Source organism: Oryzias latipes, chromosome 3 (assembly GCF_002234675.1).
Source record: "Oryzias latipes chromosome 3, ASM223467v1".
NCBI classification, from domain to species: Eukaryota; Metazoa; Chordata; class Actinopteri; order Beloniformes; family Adrianichthyidae; genus Oryzias; species Oryzias latipes.
This window is the reverse complement of record NC_019861.2, coordinates 6,921,959-6,939,553: the sequence shown is the minus strand read 5'-3', so window position 1 is coordinate 6,939,553 and position 17,595 is coordinate 6,921,959. Positions and strand designations below refer to the sequence as shown.

At 39.1% G+C, this 17,595-nt stretch overlaps 1 protein-coding gene across 1 annotated transcript in view; it reads right to left on the bottom strand.

Annotated features, from left to right (window-relative positions):
* nell1 (neural EGFL like 1) overlaps positions 1 to 17,595 on the bottom strand; it is a 507,083-nt gene that overhangs the window by 368,421 nt on the left and 121,067 nt on the right. Inside the window, exon 4 of the mRNA XM_023952325.1 lies at positions 14,540 to 14,710. Within this exon, the coding sequence (XP_023808093.1) occupies positions 14,540 to 14,710 (171 nt within the window). The remainder of the gene's footprint in view (positions 1 to 14,539; positions 14,711 to 17,595) is intronic.

Sequence of the window (17,595 nt, the reverse complement as noted above, 5' to 3'; positions counted from 1 at the left end):
GTATGCTTCAGAAGATCACTGATCTGAATTTCTCATGCTTTTCCTACATGTTCTTGAGGAATTTTTCAGACGATGTAGGACATATGTAGAGAAAATTAAGCTTATACTTCTGAATGTTTCTTTATTCAAATTGTGAATCAGGAGCTGATGAAAAAAATGCAGTATATAAAGGGCGTATTTTTAATGTAGAAAATACACTGTGCGGGCCACAAGCCTCCCGCTGTGCTCCACCATGGAGAGGGGAAGGGGGGCAGGGTTGCACCGGACCACAATTTAGAGACATATTTTTAATGAACTACTGCCGCTCTGCAGAAACTATGTAATAAAAACAACACAGGTTTTTCAATGTTGGCTAAAAATGGCACAATTGTAATTAAAAGACCGCCAGGAATACGTTGACAATAGATAAAATGATCATCAAAGTGGGTCTTAAATTAAATCTTAAATTAACCGCTGCTTTAAGGCCTCAGAATCCTGTATGACTTGATGATTCCATTGACAGCAAAAATGTTTCACGTAGATTTATGGGTCAAAAGAAGTGAAACATGGGATCGGTCAGTTCATTTTTTCGTTCGTTTTTGGTTCATTAAGGCCACGTAGATGTTTCTGCATTTGAAGATCCAGGTTCTAATGGTTCAGCTGTTAGTTCTAGCAGAATTTATTAACAGGTTATTTCATACAGAGTTGGCCGTGTGTTAGGAATTTTAAACACAGTTTTCAGAAGAAATAAACAGCTGGAGTGTCCTGGATGTCCTCTGCAACACTTAAATCATGAGGTCCTAATAAGCTGTTTATCACACTTTTGAATTGTCCTTCAGAGGTTGAAAGAATTTGTCAAATTCCACCAACATATTTAACCCATGTGCTATCTTAGATTACCCCATCCTTGTATTAACGTGTTCTCCCTACCATGACAAAGGTGGATAAAGGTCGAAAGGTTTCATGTAATCCATGGACACCAGTGAGGTTCACAAATCATTGAAGAAAAAAGGTTCAGCGGTTCAGCGGTTCAGCCCAAGGACACTTCAACACAGTCACAGGCAAGGTGAGAATCGAACCTGCAATCTTACGATTGGTGGTCGACCGCCCTACCACTGCACCACGGCTGCCAATTTATAATAAGAAAAAGCGCATGCAACACAAGAGGGAGTGCAAGAGCAGCGAAAGTGTGTTGGGTGTCTGTGTTTATGTTTGTTATAAAGAGTGAAGGAGAACTGTAATAAATGAAGGTTTCCCCCAGAAGAACATGAATGATTCTTTATTAACCCACTCTGAAGGCTCTGAGGGTCCGAACGGGGAAGTGAACAACAGAAAGAAGATCCGCCTTCGGCGGAGAGGAAAAAAAGGCAAAAAGTAATCGCAGGAAAGGTTCAACACATGAAATATTTACAAAGAAAGACGGTACACAGAAAGAGTTTTCAAATTTTAATAATATACCTGAACTTTTCTTTCCAAACAGTGCCTGTGACACGGCAGTAACACGGCAGCAATATGGTAGTAACACAGCACAGGGCTGGTGTAAAGAACATGATGGTAAAAGTCACTGAGAGCTTTCTTCATCTTCCTCCTGTGCACTGAAATAATGGAAATCTTCCTCCTCAGTGTCGGATTGGAATAGCGTCAGACATTCTTGGCCACACACTCTCGGCCACATACTCTCTCAGTCTCTCCTTCGTTGTTGTCAGTGTCACTCTGAGGCAAATTCACTCCTGAGCTTGCGCTTTCCTCTCCGTCACGCAGCAGACCGGCTTTCCTAAACCCGTTATTTATGGTGGATTTTTTCACACTGCTTTAAACGATTGCTTATAACTTGAAAGCTGCGTCACGTGCACGTTGGGTCTAATAGCAGCAAGGGATCGTGGGATGTGGCCAAAATAGGGCTGAGCATGGGTGTTTCTTTTTGTTGTACCATGTACCTTTCCCATTCCACTGTTGTGTATATATTCTGTGTGTTGTCCAGTACATGTCACCAGATCATTTTGATCACTACTTCCGAGTTCGAGTTTGATCTCAATTAAATCATTGGTAAACCTACCTTCTGGCGTCCTGCCCTTGTGTCCACACACCCACCCTGACATTAATTGAATTGGAGTAATATGACATTTAGTTAGATAAATATGTAAACTTGAGTTGTATAAAGAACTATTGAGTTGGATAGACATAAGAAATTAAATAAATTTAACTCAATTACTTGTTATCAATTGATTCAATTCATTTAAGTTTTATAAGTTGTATATCCAAACATCACAATGTAATTGGAAATAAGATCAGAAACTCCTGCGTTTACTTTGTCCGTTATTTTTCTCCAAGCAGAAACTCTTCTTTTGCTGATGCCGCCATATTACTTTTTTGATGGGCGTATATACTTCATACGCCGTAATTAAAATCTCAGACTCCGTCTCACTGAAGTATAGCACTCTCTTTTGTTCTCCACACGTTTCCATGGTGACTCGGGATATTGGAAATCCATTGAGAATGCCTTCATGTACTTGCCGTGCACATGCATTAATCCAGGGTTGCCAAGCTGAGCGTAATTACGCTAAATCATAGCCGGTCTTTTGGAACTAACATACCCAGAGTAAGGAAGTTCAGGCGGATTTCAGGCAGAGTTCAGGGTTAAAGTCAGGGTAGTTTAATCTGGCTTTCTGGAATACCCCCAGGACAGGTTAAAATAAACAAATAAATAAATAATATCAGTCTATTTTTTCTTATGAGTTGCACAAAAGGCTGGGAGTTATCGTAAATATGCTAATGCAGCTAACGTGCAGCGGGTGTCGGACTGTGCTTTTTTTAAACATGTTATTAACGAGGTTGAAAGTTAGCGTAGACACAGTAACGTTTGTTTTAGCTGTACCAGTCGGTTTTTTACGTGTTGCAGACAAGGTCGGAAGTTACAGGTGTTTTGAATATGCTAAGGCCTCTAACGTGGCCTCCAACGTGCAACAAACAAGTTCTACAATTCAATAGAAAAATCTGACAGACTAATCGCTGGCTCTTTTGTCTCGGTTAAAATACCTTATAGTTCAGTGAGCATTATACATGATATAAATCTTAAAAAAGACTGACAGTGCACCCTATAGTTCAGAAAATACAGTACTGTTTTTTATAAATATATGCAATGTAAATGGAAACAAATGAATCAACATTAAATTAACAAATGATCATGAACTAAATTTAACAGAGAACTAATGGTTTTAAAATGGTATTTTATCAGTGCTGTGCAGTCTTATTTATAATTTAAGATTGTGTGTGAATCGTCTCTTCAACAAAAATATATTTTCCAAGGGGCACAAAGACTTCCTTACTTTAGTTTAAACACTTAACAGTAGTTGCAATTAAAATAGATTAGACTACAGTATGTCTGAAGATAAGAAAACCAGACATATACTGAGTACACAGTGAATAAAAACAATGTAAACTCCTTCAGCTTTGACATACATTCACATTCATTGATATGAACATGAAATGCCGCTGAGGCAAGAAAGGAAAATACATTTATCATCTGGACAGGTGATTTTTTTTTACCAACAGAAGGCAGACAGAACAGCAGTAGATCTTAGTGATTTGTAAAATAACTATATTTAATTGACTAAAAAACAAAGATCTTGCAGTTTAACCAAAAATAGACAACTGTAAGTTTCTATCACAAGTGTTTTATAATTACAGTCATGGGGTTATGTGTCAACAGGGCAGGGGGTGGTATTCAAGTTGTTGTGCCTCTATTGCTTGTAATAGAGGCACGTGTTGAGCTCAATGAGCTGCTCAACACATGAAAAACTTTATTTTATAAATAATGTTTGGTCTGATTTGATCCAATTCAATACCACTTGATTTAATTTGATTTGATTTAACAGCAAACTGTAATGATCATTGGGTCTTTTGGGTTTGCGTTTTTCATTCAGGTGAATCCCAATGCAAACCCCTTTAGCTTCGACATACACTCACAGAGGAAGCCAGATTTTTTTTCTCATCCATCTGGGTAATGAGATTTGGACAAGCAAGGCCAACACAGTATACAGAATTCAACTGTTCATCAGATTCATCAGACATGCTGTCATGAAACATGACCCACTTACAGTAGGTTTAAAAGACAAACGTGTAAATTCTATTATATTATGGATTTATAAAATGACATTGTGTGTGTTTATGAATCTATCACCTCTGGATATGTTTTTACATAAGATCTGAAGATCACACGTGCAGAAGCTTGGCTGCACCAAGTAAGAAGAACCAAAGAGAAGTGGAAGGCCAGCAGGAAGTACTGCACACAGAGTGGGAGGAAAGACTTCAGGGAAACACCAGTGATGACCTTCAGTAAGTTCCAGACAAGCACACTGTGACAGACAGCCAATGTCAGCACTGTGATTAGGTATTCAGGTACAGAAAAATCACGGCTCTGTATGAGGAGGAGAAATTCATAAACTACAATTACATACAGCAGTTATGAAAAGGTCTGACCTTGTCTGAGCTCTGCAGCGTCACTAATGCTGGTAATATCAGACCAATGTAGGTGTGACAGAGAAACGACCTACATGTACTGTTTGCTGGAACCAACTGCATCTAAAAAATGGCAGGTGGAGGTGGAGAACTTAAGGAGTCATTGGCTGGGAAAGAGAGCAGACTGCAGCTCTATCCGCACTACACACATCTGAGTGTATACAATTTTTATCTTATTTCAGTGCATGCCATTATGTCTAAATGTCTGTGCCATCCATTGATATAAGCCTGAAATGCTGCTGAAGCAAAAAATGAAAATTCATTTATCATCTGGACAGGTGACTTTTTGTTAACCAACAGCAGGCAGTCAGAACAGCAGTAAATGTTAGTGATTTGTAAAAAGAAAAAAAAAACTGTATTTGATTGAAAGAAAAACAAAGATCCTGCAGTTTAACCACAGCTTTGGCACGTCTTAAGCGCTTTTAGCCGGTGATTTAATTTGATTTGATCATTAACATATACTTTTGATGATTCTGTTGTTTGATAGGTTTCTTTTTATTTTTGTTGTTACTGTTACGTACATTATTCTTTTAAGATTGTGTTTTTAACTCCAGTGCTTTTTTCACTGGGATCTTCCAGGCCAATGACTGAGCCTGTGAACAGGGTTATTTGCTGTGGGATTTCTAGGTTCTGACTGCTTACTTTGATACAGGGAATCCTGAAGTGACATCCTCTGTGATCATGAGTGGGGTGGTCACTAGCATGGATAGATCCCCAAAATATCATTTCCTCACGTTAGCAACAACTCTATTCCAAAATTCCAACTCCAATTCCAATCCAAATTCCTTATTTAAATTTTATGTTATGTTTCATAATGTGTGGTGGTGGTGGTGGTGGTGGTGGGGTGTTGTTGTTAGTTTTTCATAAACACATCTAAATTTGTATTTGAGAAAATAAGAGCACATAGAAGTGGTTACTTGCTTTCCCTTTTTGCTTAAAATGTGAAAAGAGTGAAATGAAAAATGTAGTAATCCTTTAGGAGTTTTCAAAGAGTTTTTTCAGACACTGATAGAAGATCAAGACCTGTTATTGATGTTTAAAACAGATCGTCTTCCAAGGTTGTGTTAAGCCGTACCAGGAAAAAATATTAGTCAAAAATAGTGATGTGACAGTTTCAATTTTCATAACAAAAAAACAGGGTATAAAAGAGCCACCTATCACTAAAAGTATATGTTTGATTTTTTAAAGCAAATCAATGAGGAAAACTGAAAAATGAATTGCCCTAAAAAAGTGAAGGTTACTTTAATCAAGACTGTCGAAATCTGCTCAGAGCAAGTAAAAGGACAGCCAAATCTGCAGAAATATTGCATTGAAAAAGCAAATGTTCAAGCTTTAAATGTTTTGTGAATTTCATCATTTCTATAAGTTTTTATTAAGTCATTCATTTTTTTTAACTAATAACTATTTTTTTCCGAAATTTGTGTTACAGTTTTGTCTTGAACAGCATGCAAAGTGAATTAAGCTATATGAAGAAATTATCGTATTTTCCGCAATTTATGGCCCAAAATATTAATAAATGGTTTATTTCAGAACTTTAGAACAATAAAGCACATTAAGTGAGACAAAGGAGTTAGAGACAAGTCTTTATTCAGACTTTATTAACTTTGATAACAGGACTATGACAGGTTAGCCCCATTAACCCTTGTGCTATCCCATGACCCCACCCTTACATTGACGTGTTCTCCCTACCATGAAAAAGGTGGATAAAGGTGGAAAGATTTCATGTAATCCATGGACACCAGTGAAGATCACAAATTAAAGAAAAAAGGTTCAGCGCACTGTTGTGGGGTCTAGATGACCCAACTCCCAACATTAAAGTGCCTAGGGTAGCACAAGGGTTACAAGCACATTGCCACATTGAAGTATTTACATTATCTGTAACTCGCAACCTTATTTGCAACACTTAAAAAAACAGCTGATCCCACCATGATTGACATTACTGTGACCCCACTAACTACCAACCTTGTTAGTTAAAAAAAAAAAACACAGTCCGACACAGATACACATTACTTACTAGCATATTCACAATAACACCCAACACTCTGCAACTCTTAAAAAATATTAATAATACATTTTATAATACATTTTTAAATGACATTTTGACAGAGCAATGCGTACCCCTCAATAAATGAAAATGAAAGACAGAGATTGAATCCTGTTAATACAATACGAAAGGATTCTGAGTCAGTAGAAGAGATTAAGCAGGCCACATACACATATAATTAGCTCCGTCTGGACAGAAAAATAACTGATGTCAAACTAATTCAATCCCAATTGAGCAATCTGAATCCATTAGAGAGACATTGACTTCCAGGACTGAAGAGCCACAAGGTGACTTTAAGAGCAGAAAATGCAAAAAGAAATTAGATGTAGTAAAGCATGATGTGGGATTTCAGTCTGTACTCCTGTGACAAATCTTCATCAGGTGAAGCTTTTAGATAAAAAATCATTCATGAAGATCTGTTTAATCTTGCTCTCATTAAAGCCAAACCTTTTGTTTTGTCTAAACTCTTTGTCAGACCTGCTTTTTTACGCTGTCAAACCCGGTATGCGTGCTGCTGTCTTAAAAAATAATGGACCCTCCTACCCATGATTCTTGAACTGCCTCCAGCCAACTCCACTCAGCCGCCACCTCAATGATAGTATAATGGTTTGTCCTATCCTTTATCTCCTTCCTTTGTGCAAAAAATATAGCTCAGATTCTTTCTTTGCACGTCTTTAAAATGAAATTTATTCTTCCGTGCAGCCTGTCTTATTGAACTGAACCTACTGAGCTTCACAGGCTTTAAGCTACAGATTTCCCTTGGCTCTAATTTTACTCAAACACCGCTAAATCAGAGGCAGTCTGACTCATTTTCTTTGTTCAAAGGACTAGTCAGAGCATGCTAAGTGGAAACTATTTAAATGATTGAGTGGAGCTGATTTTCCTTAAAAGAACAGCATGCAAGACTTGTGTAGATTAAAGACTAATATTGCAGATCTGTTTGTAAAAACCAAATTTATAAAATTTGGGCAAAAGACCACTTTGACAATGTTCTGGTTTCAAATAAATTAACTTTTGGGATTTTTCTAAACTAAATCTGTTCTAGTTTAATAGCGCTTGACAAAAAAAAAATTAATTGAACATTGAAAAAGATCATTTTACTGGGAAGAAGTGTGAGAAATGCCCCTGTAATTTATGCTGGAAAATTAAGGAACACAACAGTTCAACTAAAATTGAATTGAATGGCTTTCAAAAGGGGACAAGTTGACAGATAAATAATGTAAATGTAGCTAGAACTGCAGTCAAACTTTGTCTTTATAGACGACTTTAGAAAAAGACACCAGATGGCTAACCCTAAGTCTAATGCTACACTCACACCAGGCATTCATGAGCCCATGGTTGGCCCATGGTGTTCACACTGGACTGTTGGTTCCCCATAATTCTAGCTCATTTCTGCCACCTACAGTTGGAACTTGGTGCGAAATAACAAAGTGGCGCAAATCTTGCAAATCTCGCTTCAGGCTATTTCTTTTACAGCTCTATTTCGATATCTGAAAGACTTGGTGTCGTTTAATTCCAACAAATAATAAACCCTCTTCTGTTATCAATTTTCAAACGGTTGGCACTTCCATGAACAAAAATGGACGCCATTCATTTGTCACTACCAAATCCAACTCCCTGATTGGTTAGAGTTCGACCTGGTTTAATTACAATGCGGGTTCAACTGTTTTGTACTTAGAGCCCGAAAATAGCCATAGCAACGTGTAAACATGAGAGTTTTGAGCGGTGAAGCCCAAAACACGTATATACGCATGTTTACATATAGTTTTTATTACAAGTGGTTGCTTGAACGCAGGTAGCTGAAGGCGGTGTTCAAATGATAAGTGCGTGCTTCTTGTGCGTCCATTGCACGACCCTGCATGCAACCTGGCAGTTAAGATTGAGGAAATTAGACAAAAGAGTGTAGTTTGTGTGGGCGTCCTATTGGTACTTACGTATCTCCTGCACACCCCGTACATACAACTTCCCTGCTTAGTCAGTAAGAGGCCAGTAGACTAACGATTAGACTACTGTACTACAGCATCACCCGTGCGTCATAACTGCATGTAAATATACTAGCCTGAGGAATACTTCACAATACCCTTACCACACACACAACAGCCTCCAAAGTTCCATTATATTAACTTCCCTTTTGAGGTGCCCATATGAGCCGCAAGGAAACTGCAAGACACACCTGCGCTCCCTTAAAGATACTGCAGGTTTTGTCTATGACCCTTTAAAAACCTGCAGCACCCATACGGGTCAATCCCCTTGTAGAAGTGCATGAGACTAAGGCTTAACGGTCTATTGTGCCAAACTACATGCTACTGTGACAAGGAAATTTCCCATTCGTGGGATTAATAAACAAATCTAATCTAATAAACAAATCTAATCTATACCATGCTATTGTTAAACCTTTTATAGCAAACAATATCCATATTATGATAATATCTTACACAGCTCTGCATGGGTGCTGCCCATTACATGTTGTCAACCTAGAGCCGGCCTCGGCAGCATATCTGTGTTTCACCCAAGAAAAAAAACATCTGAACTTTTGCAAAGATAGATTTGCTTAGAGGTGTTCCGGCCATGTCCCACTGGGCTGAGGCCCCGGGGAAGACCCTGGACACGTTGGAGAGACTATGTCTGTCGGCTGGCCTGGAAACGCCTCGGGGACCCCCCAGAGGAGCTGGAGGAGGTGGCTGGGGCAAGGGAAGTCTGGGCATCTCTTCTTAGACTGCTGCCCCCGCAACCCGGTATCCATAAGCGGAGGAAGATGGATGGATGGATTTGCTTATTGTGCATATAAATGGAAACATTTTTGCTGATCATTGCTAGCTCTGTGGAGAAAGTGTATGTGTGTGTTTGCCTGGAGGTGGTGCTGGCAGCGCAGACTTTTCCTGGAAGGGGCTGTTCTTCACTTTATGAAATCGCAATGTGAGGACCTGCTTGTTTTCGTGGATTGGGAGGGGCTGGTTTTTAGAGGAATTCTCAGAAATGCGTGAATGGATCAAAATACCAATTTGGGGTTGTTTATGGTGAGTAATGAACATTATAATACACTAAAGCTCAGAAAGTTGATTTCATTTAAGTTGAAGTTGTGAAGTGATTAAGGTGGGGTCATAAGCAATAGCTTTGCTCTTACACTGGCAAATTTAAGAGACAGACTTAGCTTGCTATTAGTTTTTGATCTAAATAATTTCAATTCCTTTTTTTAATTTTATTTAATGTTTGAATGTTTTCCGATAGCATCATCTGAGAGAACTGTAATACTGAGCAGACAGCATGTTGTATGCATCCTTTTAAATCTGCCATGTTTTCATTTGAAGAACCATGCACAGGGACTGCTGAGGGTGTTCAAACCAACAGACGAACATCCATGAAATCAACAGTTTCTGATTCAACATCTACACTGAATCAAAAGCAAAAGCCCTGTAACAGTCCCTCACTGCCTCCAGCTTGGAGGTACACAGATAACAGGTACACGTTGAAGAATAAAGTGTAAGCCGTCTTGATGGATGGGGTTAGTCTGAAAGGGAGGGAACTATTCATTGGGATTCTAGATAAGATTCTGTGTTCTCTATTATTGAAATGAAAAAAAAAACTGTTCATGCTTACACTGATAATTCACATGATACATTAATTTATCAAGAACATTAAAAAAGAGCAGGTGTGTTTGAACCTTTGGTTTTAGATAGTACTTAAAAATGTTTACATAAAGCATAAATGAACTAAAGAAATACCTATTGAAAATATCTTTAACTCTTTATTTTTTTATTGTCCATTTCCTTGTGATATCTTAGATGACCCCACCCTTACATTGACGTGTCCTATTTTTATATTTTTTTATCTTATATTGTCTTATTTCGCAGTTTTCGTTTTTTATTTTAATTTGACTTTTTTATTATTCACCGGAAAAATTGCACTGTAATTTCGTTGTACATGTACAATGACAATAAAGATATTTCTATTTTCTATTTCTATTTCTCTCTACCATGACAAAGGTGAATAAAGGTGGAAAGATTTCATGTTATCCATGGACACCAGTGACGTTCACAAATCATTGAAGAAAAAAGGTTCAGAGCACTGTCTAGTGGGTCTAGATGACCCAAGTTCCAAAGTTAAAGTGCCTAGGATAGCACAAGGGTTACTGAAGTGTTTTAGAAAACTGCAGTTATTTCAGAAGAAGAAGATTCAGAAGATTATACAAGGAACAGAAAAATTATCCAATCATTCCAGTACAAAAACCCCACTCTTTGCTTGTTAGCCTGACAATGACTTAAGGATGCCGCTGCTAATTTATAATCTATTAAATTATGTGAAGTCTAAAAATCTGTCAGTTCGATCTCTGTCTGTGACATCTGCAGGATGCAGTCAGCTTGTAGGACCTAAAACCAGAAGCAAATATGGTTAAAGCTGCTTTCACCTGTAATGCAGCAGACAGATGGAACCAGCTTCCCAATGACATAAAATAAACTGTATCTATTTTTAAATCCGACCTAAAATATTTTTGTTACATTTACTCATCCCACAATACCTGCAGTATTACTGTTATGCTTCTGCTTTTCTTTATACTTGTCTCACAGCAAGAAGACCCCCGGTTCAAGTCTCGACTGGGGGCCTTAAATAGAATCACCAATGGGGGACCTTTCTGTGTGGAGTTTGCATGCATGGATTTTGTCCGAGGACTCCGGCTTCCTCCCACCGTCCAAAAACATGCTTCATATGTTAACTGGTGACTAAATTGTTCCTAGGTTGAATTTGAGTGTGTATGTGTGTGTGATTGTGGCCCTGCGACAGACTGGCGACCTGTCCGGGATGTACCCTGCCTTCGCCTAGAAGTGACGGGGTTAGGCTTCGGCAGCCCCGTGAGCCCGATTAGGACAAAATGGGTTTAGAAGGTGGATGGACCGTTTTTCTATACTAATGTTGATTAGGATTTTTTCCAGTAACAAGAAATTGTTCTTTATTCGCCTTTGTCTAAATTGGGTGCTCATTACGTTGATCGTAATCGGCCAGTGAGGGTAGATGGTCCACGAAGATTTGTAACCAAAAAATTAAAAACATGTTTCTAAAAAAAATCCGTCAGCAAATCAAAATCCTCACCAAGAAGTATGTGACTTTATTGACATGCAGAACAGCCAAACATCCTCTGATAACATATGTCAATGCACAAATTCTGTCTGTTATCAGAAAGTCGCTACTTGCACCATGGCACGTCAAGTCTCTGGCAGAAGACCACTCCGGACAACTGTAGTGTTTATTGAGGCCCGGATCGCCCCGTGTGTCTCCGCAGTTCCTGCCCGATGGATCTAAGCCCACTAAGGCAGCAATTTTTTCCCGTGGCACGCTCCCCACGGAGACAGCCGCGCTTTAGAAATGCAATGCTCCCCCCATTGCGCTGTTTACAGGAGAGCATGAAATATGATAGTGGCTGATTTCTGTTTTTGAAATAAAAAACCTCATCCTTTAATACAAAAGTATCTCCTCACAAATATTTGTTTACTCTTTATAACAATAATAATAATTGATACTTTATTTATCCCAAAATGGGGAAATTTTTCTCCACATTTGACCCATCCCCTGGGGGAGCGGTGAGCTGCAGCCTAACCGCGCTCAGGAGGCAGTAGCATTAAGGGTCTTGCCTAAGGACCCTCACTGGGTGATGTTAATTGCTCGCCATTGATATGGTAATGGACCCAGTACCATTGTTTATCCCCCTCCGGGAATTAAACCCTGCATTGTAGCCTCTCACCTTACCAACCGAGCTACCCAGCCGCTTACTGAGTAATTTTTGAATTATCAATACATAAACAATGTTATGTACTAATAGTTCATAATGCTATGTTTTTTAAACAGTATTTAAGTCTTTATATATATATTGTTTTTGAATGTTTCAGATCATTTCCAACACTGATAAATTTGCAGCATCCTGGGTATAAAATCCAAAACTTAGAGGATGGCGTCACTGCCACTGTCCTGCTTCTCTTCCAGAGCTTGCTGCTGTTGCTGATTAATTTCATCTGCTGTGTTCCACCAGTCTGCAGCTCTAATGATGTTGTCAGAAAGGAAGGACAGCGGCCCTGGAGGCCTAGATTTGGACATCGCTGCTGTAATGTCTTCTTATTTCCATTCCAGTCTAATCTAAAAGACAGCCACTGCTGTTTGAATTAATTAACAAAACAGCGGCCTGATGGCTTTCATAGCAAATCTCAAGTGCATCATTCAGGTTTTCATTCACAAGAAATGACAGAGTTTAACCTAATGAAATTTCCCTCTGTATTCACTTTGTGCTCTTACAGCAGGAACGCTGCAGGTTATGCTTGTCTGACTCCCAGCAGGAGACGTCCTCGCATGTGAGGTGCATGTCTTTACACCAATTTGATAGACCTTTACTGTCCATCAATCATCATGTGCATCATTTACAAAGGAATTATAATAAAAAGAAAACAGTCTTAGGGAATGATTCAAATTCTTACAGAGCAGTTGAATTACTTTTATTCCTGTGGGGTCCAACATGCAATGAAAAAGAAATTAATCTTAAAAAAGTAGAAATATTAAACAGAATCCAGCAATGAAGAAAATAATGAGATTTCTGGCCAACTCAGTCTTGAAGTCAGATCACCTCATTCCAACAGATCATACAGCCACAGCGCTCCTGCAGTCAAGTCTGTACTTCAGACTGTCTGTATTTCAAATAGCTTAATAAGGTTTTGTATGGTGGCATTCTGACCAATTGTTCTGGAAACTTATACTATGATCTGTCACTGTATATGTGACGCGTATCCAAGAACACCCTTAACGCAGGTTCTTGAAATTCTGGGGGATGGGTAGAATCATGACTGACGTGGTAGAAAATACCTTGTTAGGTACTTCACAGAAGAATTTCAAATGGTCCAGTTAAATGGTCAAGTAGAGTGAATGTGACATAATAATGGTTGGCAAAGATTTCTATGCCGGAGGATTATCCCCTTAGTCTCCCTTAGAGGGAGACTAAGGGGATAAAGCTCATCGTGCCCCCTGGTTTCTTATGTGCCAGTCCAACATGCAGCCAAATGAGCCATCCAGCTGCTTTTAAACTATATGACTTAATATCATGTGTTCAAAATTGGCTTTAAAAGATATAAATATCACATACTAAAAACATCCATCATTATTTTTTGTTATTATTAAAATGTTCAAGTAATATACTGCAAAAATGTTTTGATCTTTTTTTTCTTTTTTTGTTTAAAAGATATGCATGTGTTCATACTAGATTAGAGGCATTCCTAATGTCTAAAAAGAAGATCATGTTAATCTGAATGGATGGAACCTCCTTTGGAGATGTCAGAAAGTAAACTGTTTAACCATGCAACTCATTGTGTTTTATTGAAATGGTTTTTGACTTGTTTGTTTTTATGTTTTTTGTTTGTTTGTTTGTGCATGCTTGGATGCTGTATTTTCTTATTTTTTGAGTATTTAAACAGAGTTGGAACTAAACAGACTAGTGACATGATGACACTCAGCTATGTTTAGTCACACCTGGTCAGTATAAAAGACCATGTTTGGGACTTAGGTAAAAACGCAAAGGGGAGTGGACTTGGAGACGAGGCTCAGGCAACATACCGAACCCGGTCCACGCTGAGAGGAGACTGGTGGGCATGAGGCTGGAAGTTGTTGCCGCCTGACAGCGAGTCTCTTGCTGGTTTTGTTTGAAGCATTGAAACAGTTGTGCTTTATTTCTTGACATTTTTGTGATTCCTGGACCCAAAAATCCTAGAGGAACCTGGTGGATGCCCTCACACGTTTCACTAGATTCTGGAAACTTACAATCAGCACTGCTATAAAAAAAAAAAAAGTCTCAACTCACGTTCTGAGTTCTGGGTTACTTTGTATTTGGATGTTTTTAATGCCTGTACTGTGAACAAGCTGTCATCCTTGCAGACATGCTTTCAAACAAATATTTACATCTGATAAACACAGAAAACTCATTAGAGTTGTCACTTCAAAGGAGCATGTTAAAATGAAAGCCTGTGTTACCTGTTGCAGTCCACGTACAGCAGGAGGTGAGAGGCGCTGATGGTGAGAGCGATCTTGTGCCACTGACCATCAGCCAGACGGTAGGGGAAGATCTCGGAGCGCGGCTTGCCTTTGAATCGGTAGTGGTAGCGGATCTCCTCCCTCACACCGCTGCTCTCCAGCTCAAAGTAACTGCAGAGGAAAAGAGAAATGATGCGACTGTGCACTAGGTTTAAATGCTGAGCTGAGGAAAGTAATCATTAAGAAAATAATGTATGAATACAAAAACAGTTTATCATCAATAAACGAAAAAGTATGTTTCACCAAAGCCTAAAACAAACCAAAAACTAAAGAAACTTTATAGAAATCAAAACACTACTTTATGTTTTCATCAACAGAACTGAATTATGTATTTGCACGTATTTCTATGACACTGACACTTTTCTTTTTAGTATAATTTGTTCCGTAAATGCATAGCATCTATGGCCTCAATGATTCTCTGTCTAAAACCCCCTTATAAAATTCCTCACCAAAGCTTGAATGATAGAGTTGTGCAACAAAATATACAACAGTTAAATGACAGATCATGCAACAAAATGTAATACAGTTATGACGTTTAAGAAGTATTTTTCTATTTTTATACAAATAATACACTTATTGTCCATAGTATTTGTAATAAACAGAGCAAACCTGCATATATATATATTTATATACAGTACAGACCAAACGTTTGGACACACATTCTCATTCAAAGAGTTTTCTTTATTTTCATGACTATGAAAATTCTAGATTCACACTGAAGGCATCAAAACTTGGAATCAACACATGTGGAATCATATACATAACAAGCTTCCCTGGAGCTGCATCTTTCTGCCTGCTGCTACTCCTGCTCTTTTTACACTCTAAAGATGGATTTGATCAGCTGGTCTTTGAATTCGATCGACAGAGTTTTTTCCACACTAAGGAACGGGAAAGCGGACCCTTCCTGCCCAGATGGCACCCACGCGGCTGGATACACCAACGATCCATGGGGCAAGTGGAGGCAGGTGTGCCTGGCCCAGCTGTCTGTGGAAGACGTTGAGGATGTGTACCTCTTTGGATTCATGATAATTGGATTCCTCATCATTGGGATCGGAGGATTTCTGATCTATCAAGCAGTCTGGGAGCAGAAGACGGAGAGAGGCGATTCGTCTGAGCTCTATGGAAGGATTCTTCGGGGAGGAGAGACTCAGTACGAGAAACTTTCACAAGTGGATCAAAAGCTCTGTGCTTGTCTTGCCCACTTAAGCAGGATGCTCTCGATCTTTGAACTTGTGCAGAAGATGGATACCAACTTGGAGCGCGTTTCTGCCCGAATTGAGGCTAGACTGGTCTAAATTGCCCACATTTTGAATCAAATCTGCCTCTCAGTGCAAGACCAGTCAAGGACACAGCCAGCAGAGCAAACAACCTGCTGGCGCCGGAAAATCTAATCTAATCGGACCCCCCCCCCCCCGAGCTGAGACTCCTTGGCTCCAACCAAAACATCATTCGCTCTCAGAGTGTGAAAACCGCCGCTGTGCTGAAGGCCGATGCTGCTGCTTCCCCCCCCTTGACCTCGACATTCCTCGGAACTCACCCCCCGCCCCCGAGTGAGCACTCCTGGAGACGCGAGCGCCCGTGAGGAGCAGCTGCGACCGGAGTGTAACACACCCCCCTATCCAACCCTCCCAGTGATCCTTGTGTACTGCGTGGCTGTGAGAATATGTGCTTCTGTGTTCAGACGGTGTTTTTTTCTTGTACCTACACATTGTATCACAGTGTTGAGATACGACTTTTTTTGTCACCAATCATCACCCTACCCACCTATTGTAACCATCTTTACCCATCCTAAGAAAAAGGTGCGCAGTCGCTGCAGCTGCCTCAGTAAAACTCGAACTGTATGTGTATTTGTTGTATGTCTGATCTTGTTCGGGTTGCACTGGAAGTAATTTCGTATGTCGGTGTAAAAGCTGTGCGTATGACAATAAAAGGATTCTGATTCTGATTCTGATTCTGAAAACTTGGAATCAACACATGTGGAATCATATACATAACAAAAAAAGTGTAAACCAACTGAAACTAGAAGGAGCTGCATTTCCAGAAGAAAATGCAGGGTTGAAAGCTGTACTGCTGAATGAAAGCTAAATTTGCTGAAGAAATGGCTGAACTGTACTGGAAAAACCTTGAAAAGTTAAAGGATCAAAATTCCTAGCAGGAATAAGCTGAAAAAGTTGAACATTGTAAAGTAGAATGGCTAAAATAGGTCAAAATTTGTAGGAGTTAAGCATTAAAGCGGAAATTGTTGAAAAAATGGCTGGACTGTTGAAAATTTGAAGATGTTGCTAAAATGGCTAAAAGTGCTAGCATTGGAATCAGCATCATCAACTGACTCAAAAAAAGACATTGTTTGAGAGTATCATATTGGTAAAAGCTACATGTTCTGATATTGATAGAAAATCCACTTTTTTCAAAATGGCGGCTTTTCTAATAATTTTATCTCCATAGCAACCATTTTATGTTTGGGTCGCATGGGGATGACGAACCAATCGACGTCAGTGTCAGACAAATCGGAAAAAGTAAACCTTTGGACGTCCTTAGCAACGAAGTTTGTTTGCTAACCACGCCCACATTCCTTATAAGTACAGATCCAGTGAATTTCAATATGTTCAGTTCCAGCCATGGATGAAGTTTATTGCAATATTTGCTTTAGATTTTGTCAAAAAATGGACACCAAACAGTAGGTTGTGTCAACATCCCATAATGATTTCTAAACCTATTTTATAGTCCAAAGCCTTGTGATCAATTTAACGTTTGAACGGTGTCTCTTGCTAAAGGCATGTTGAATTTACAATGGTTGAAAGAACCAAAGGTTTTCAAGGATTCTCAATGTGTTTAAGTGGAGCGAAAATCTTGGAAAATCCTGGAATATCTTGAAAGGGTCACGGATTTGAAGGACCAAAAGTAATAGCTGAAAGGAATAAGCTGAAAGAGTTGAACATTGAAATAGTAGAATGGTTAAAATAGGTGAAAGTTTGAAGGAGTTTAAAATTGCCTCA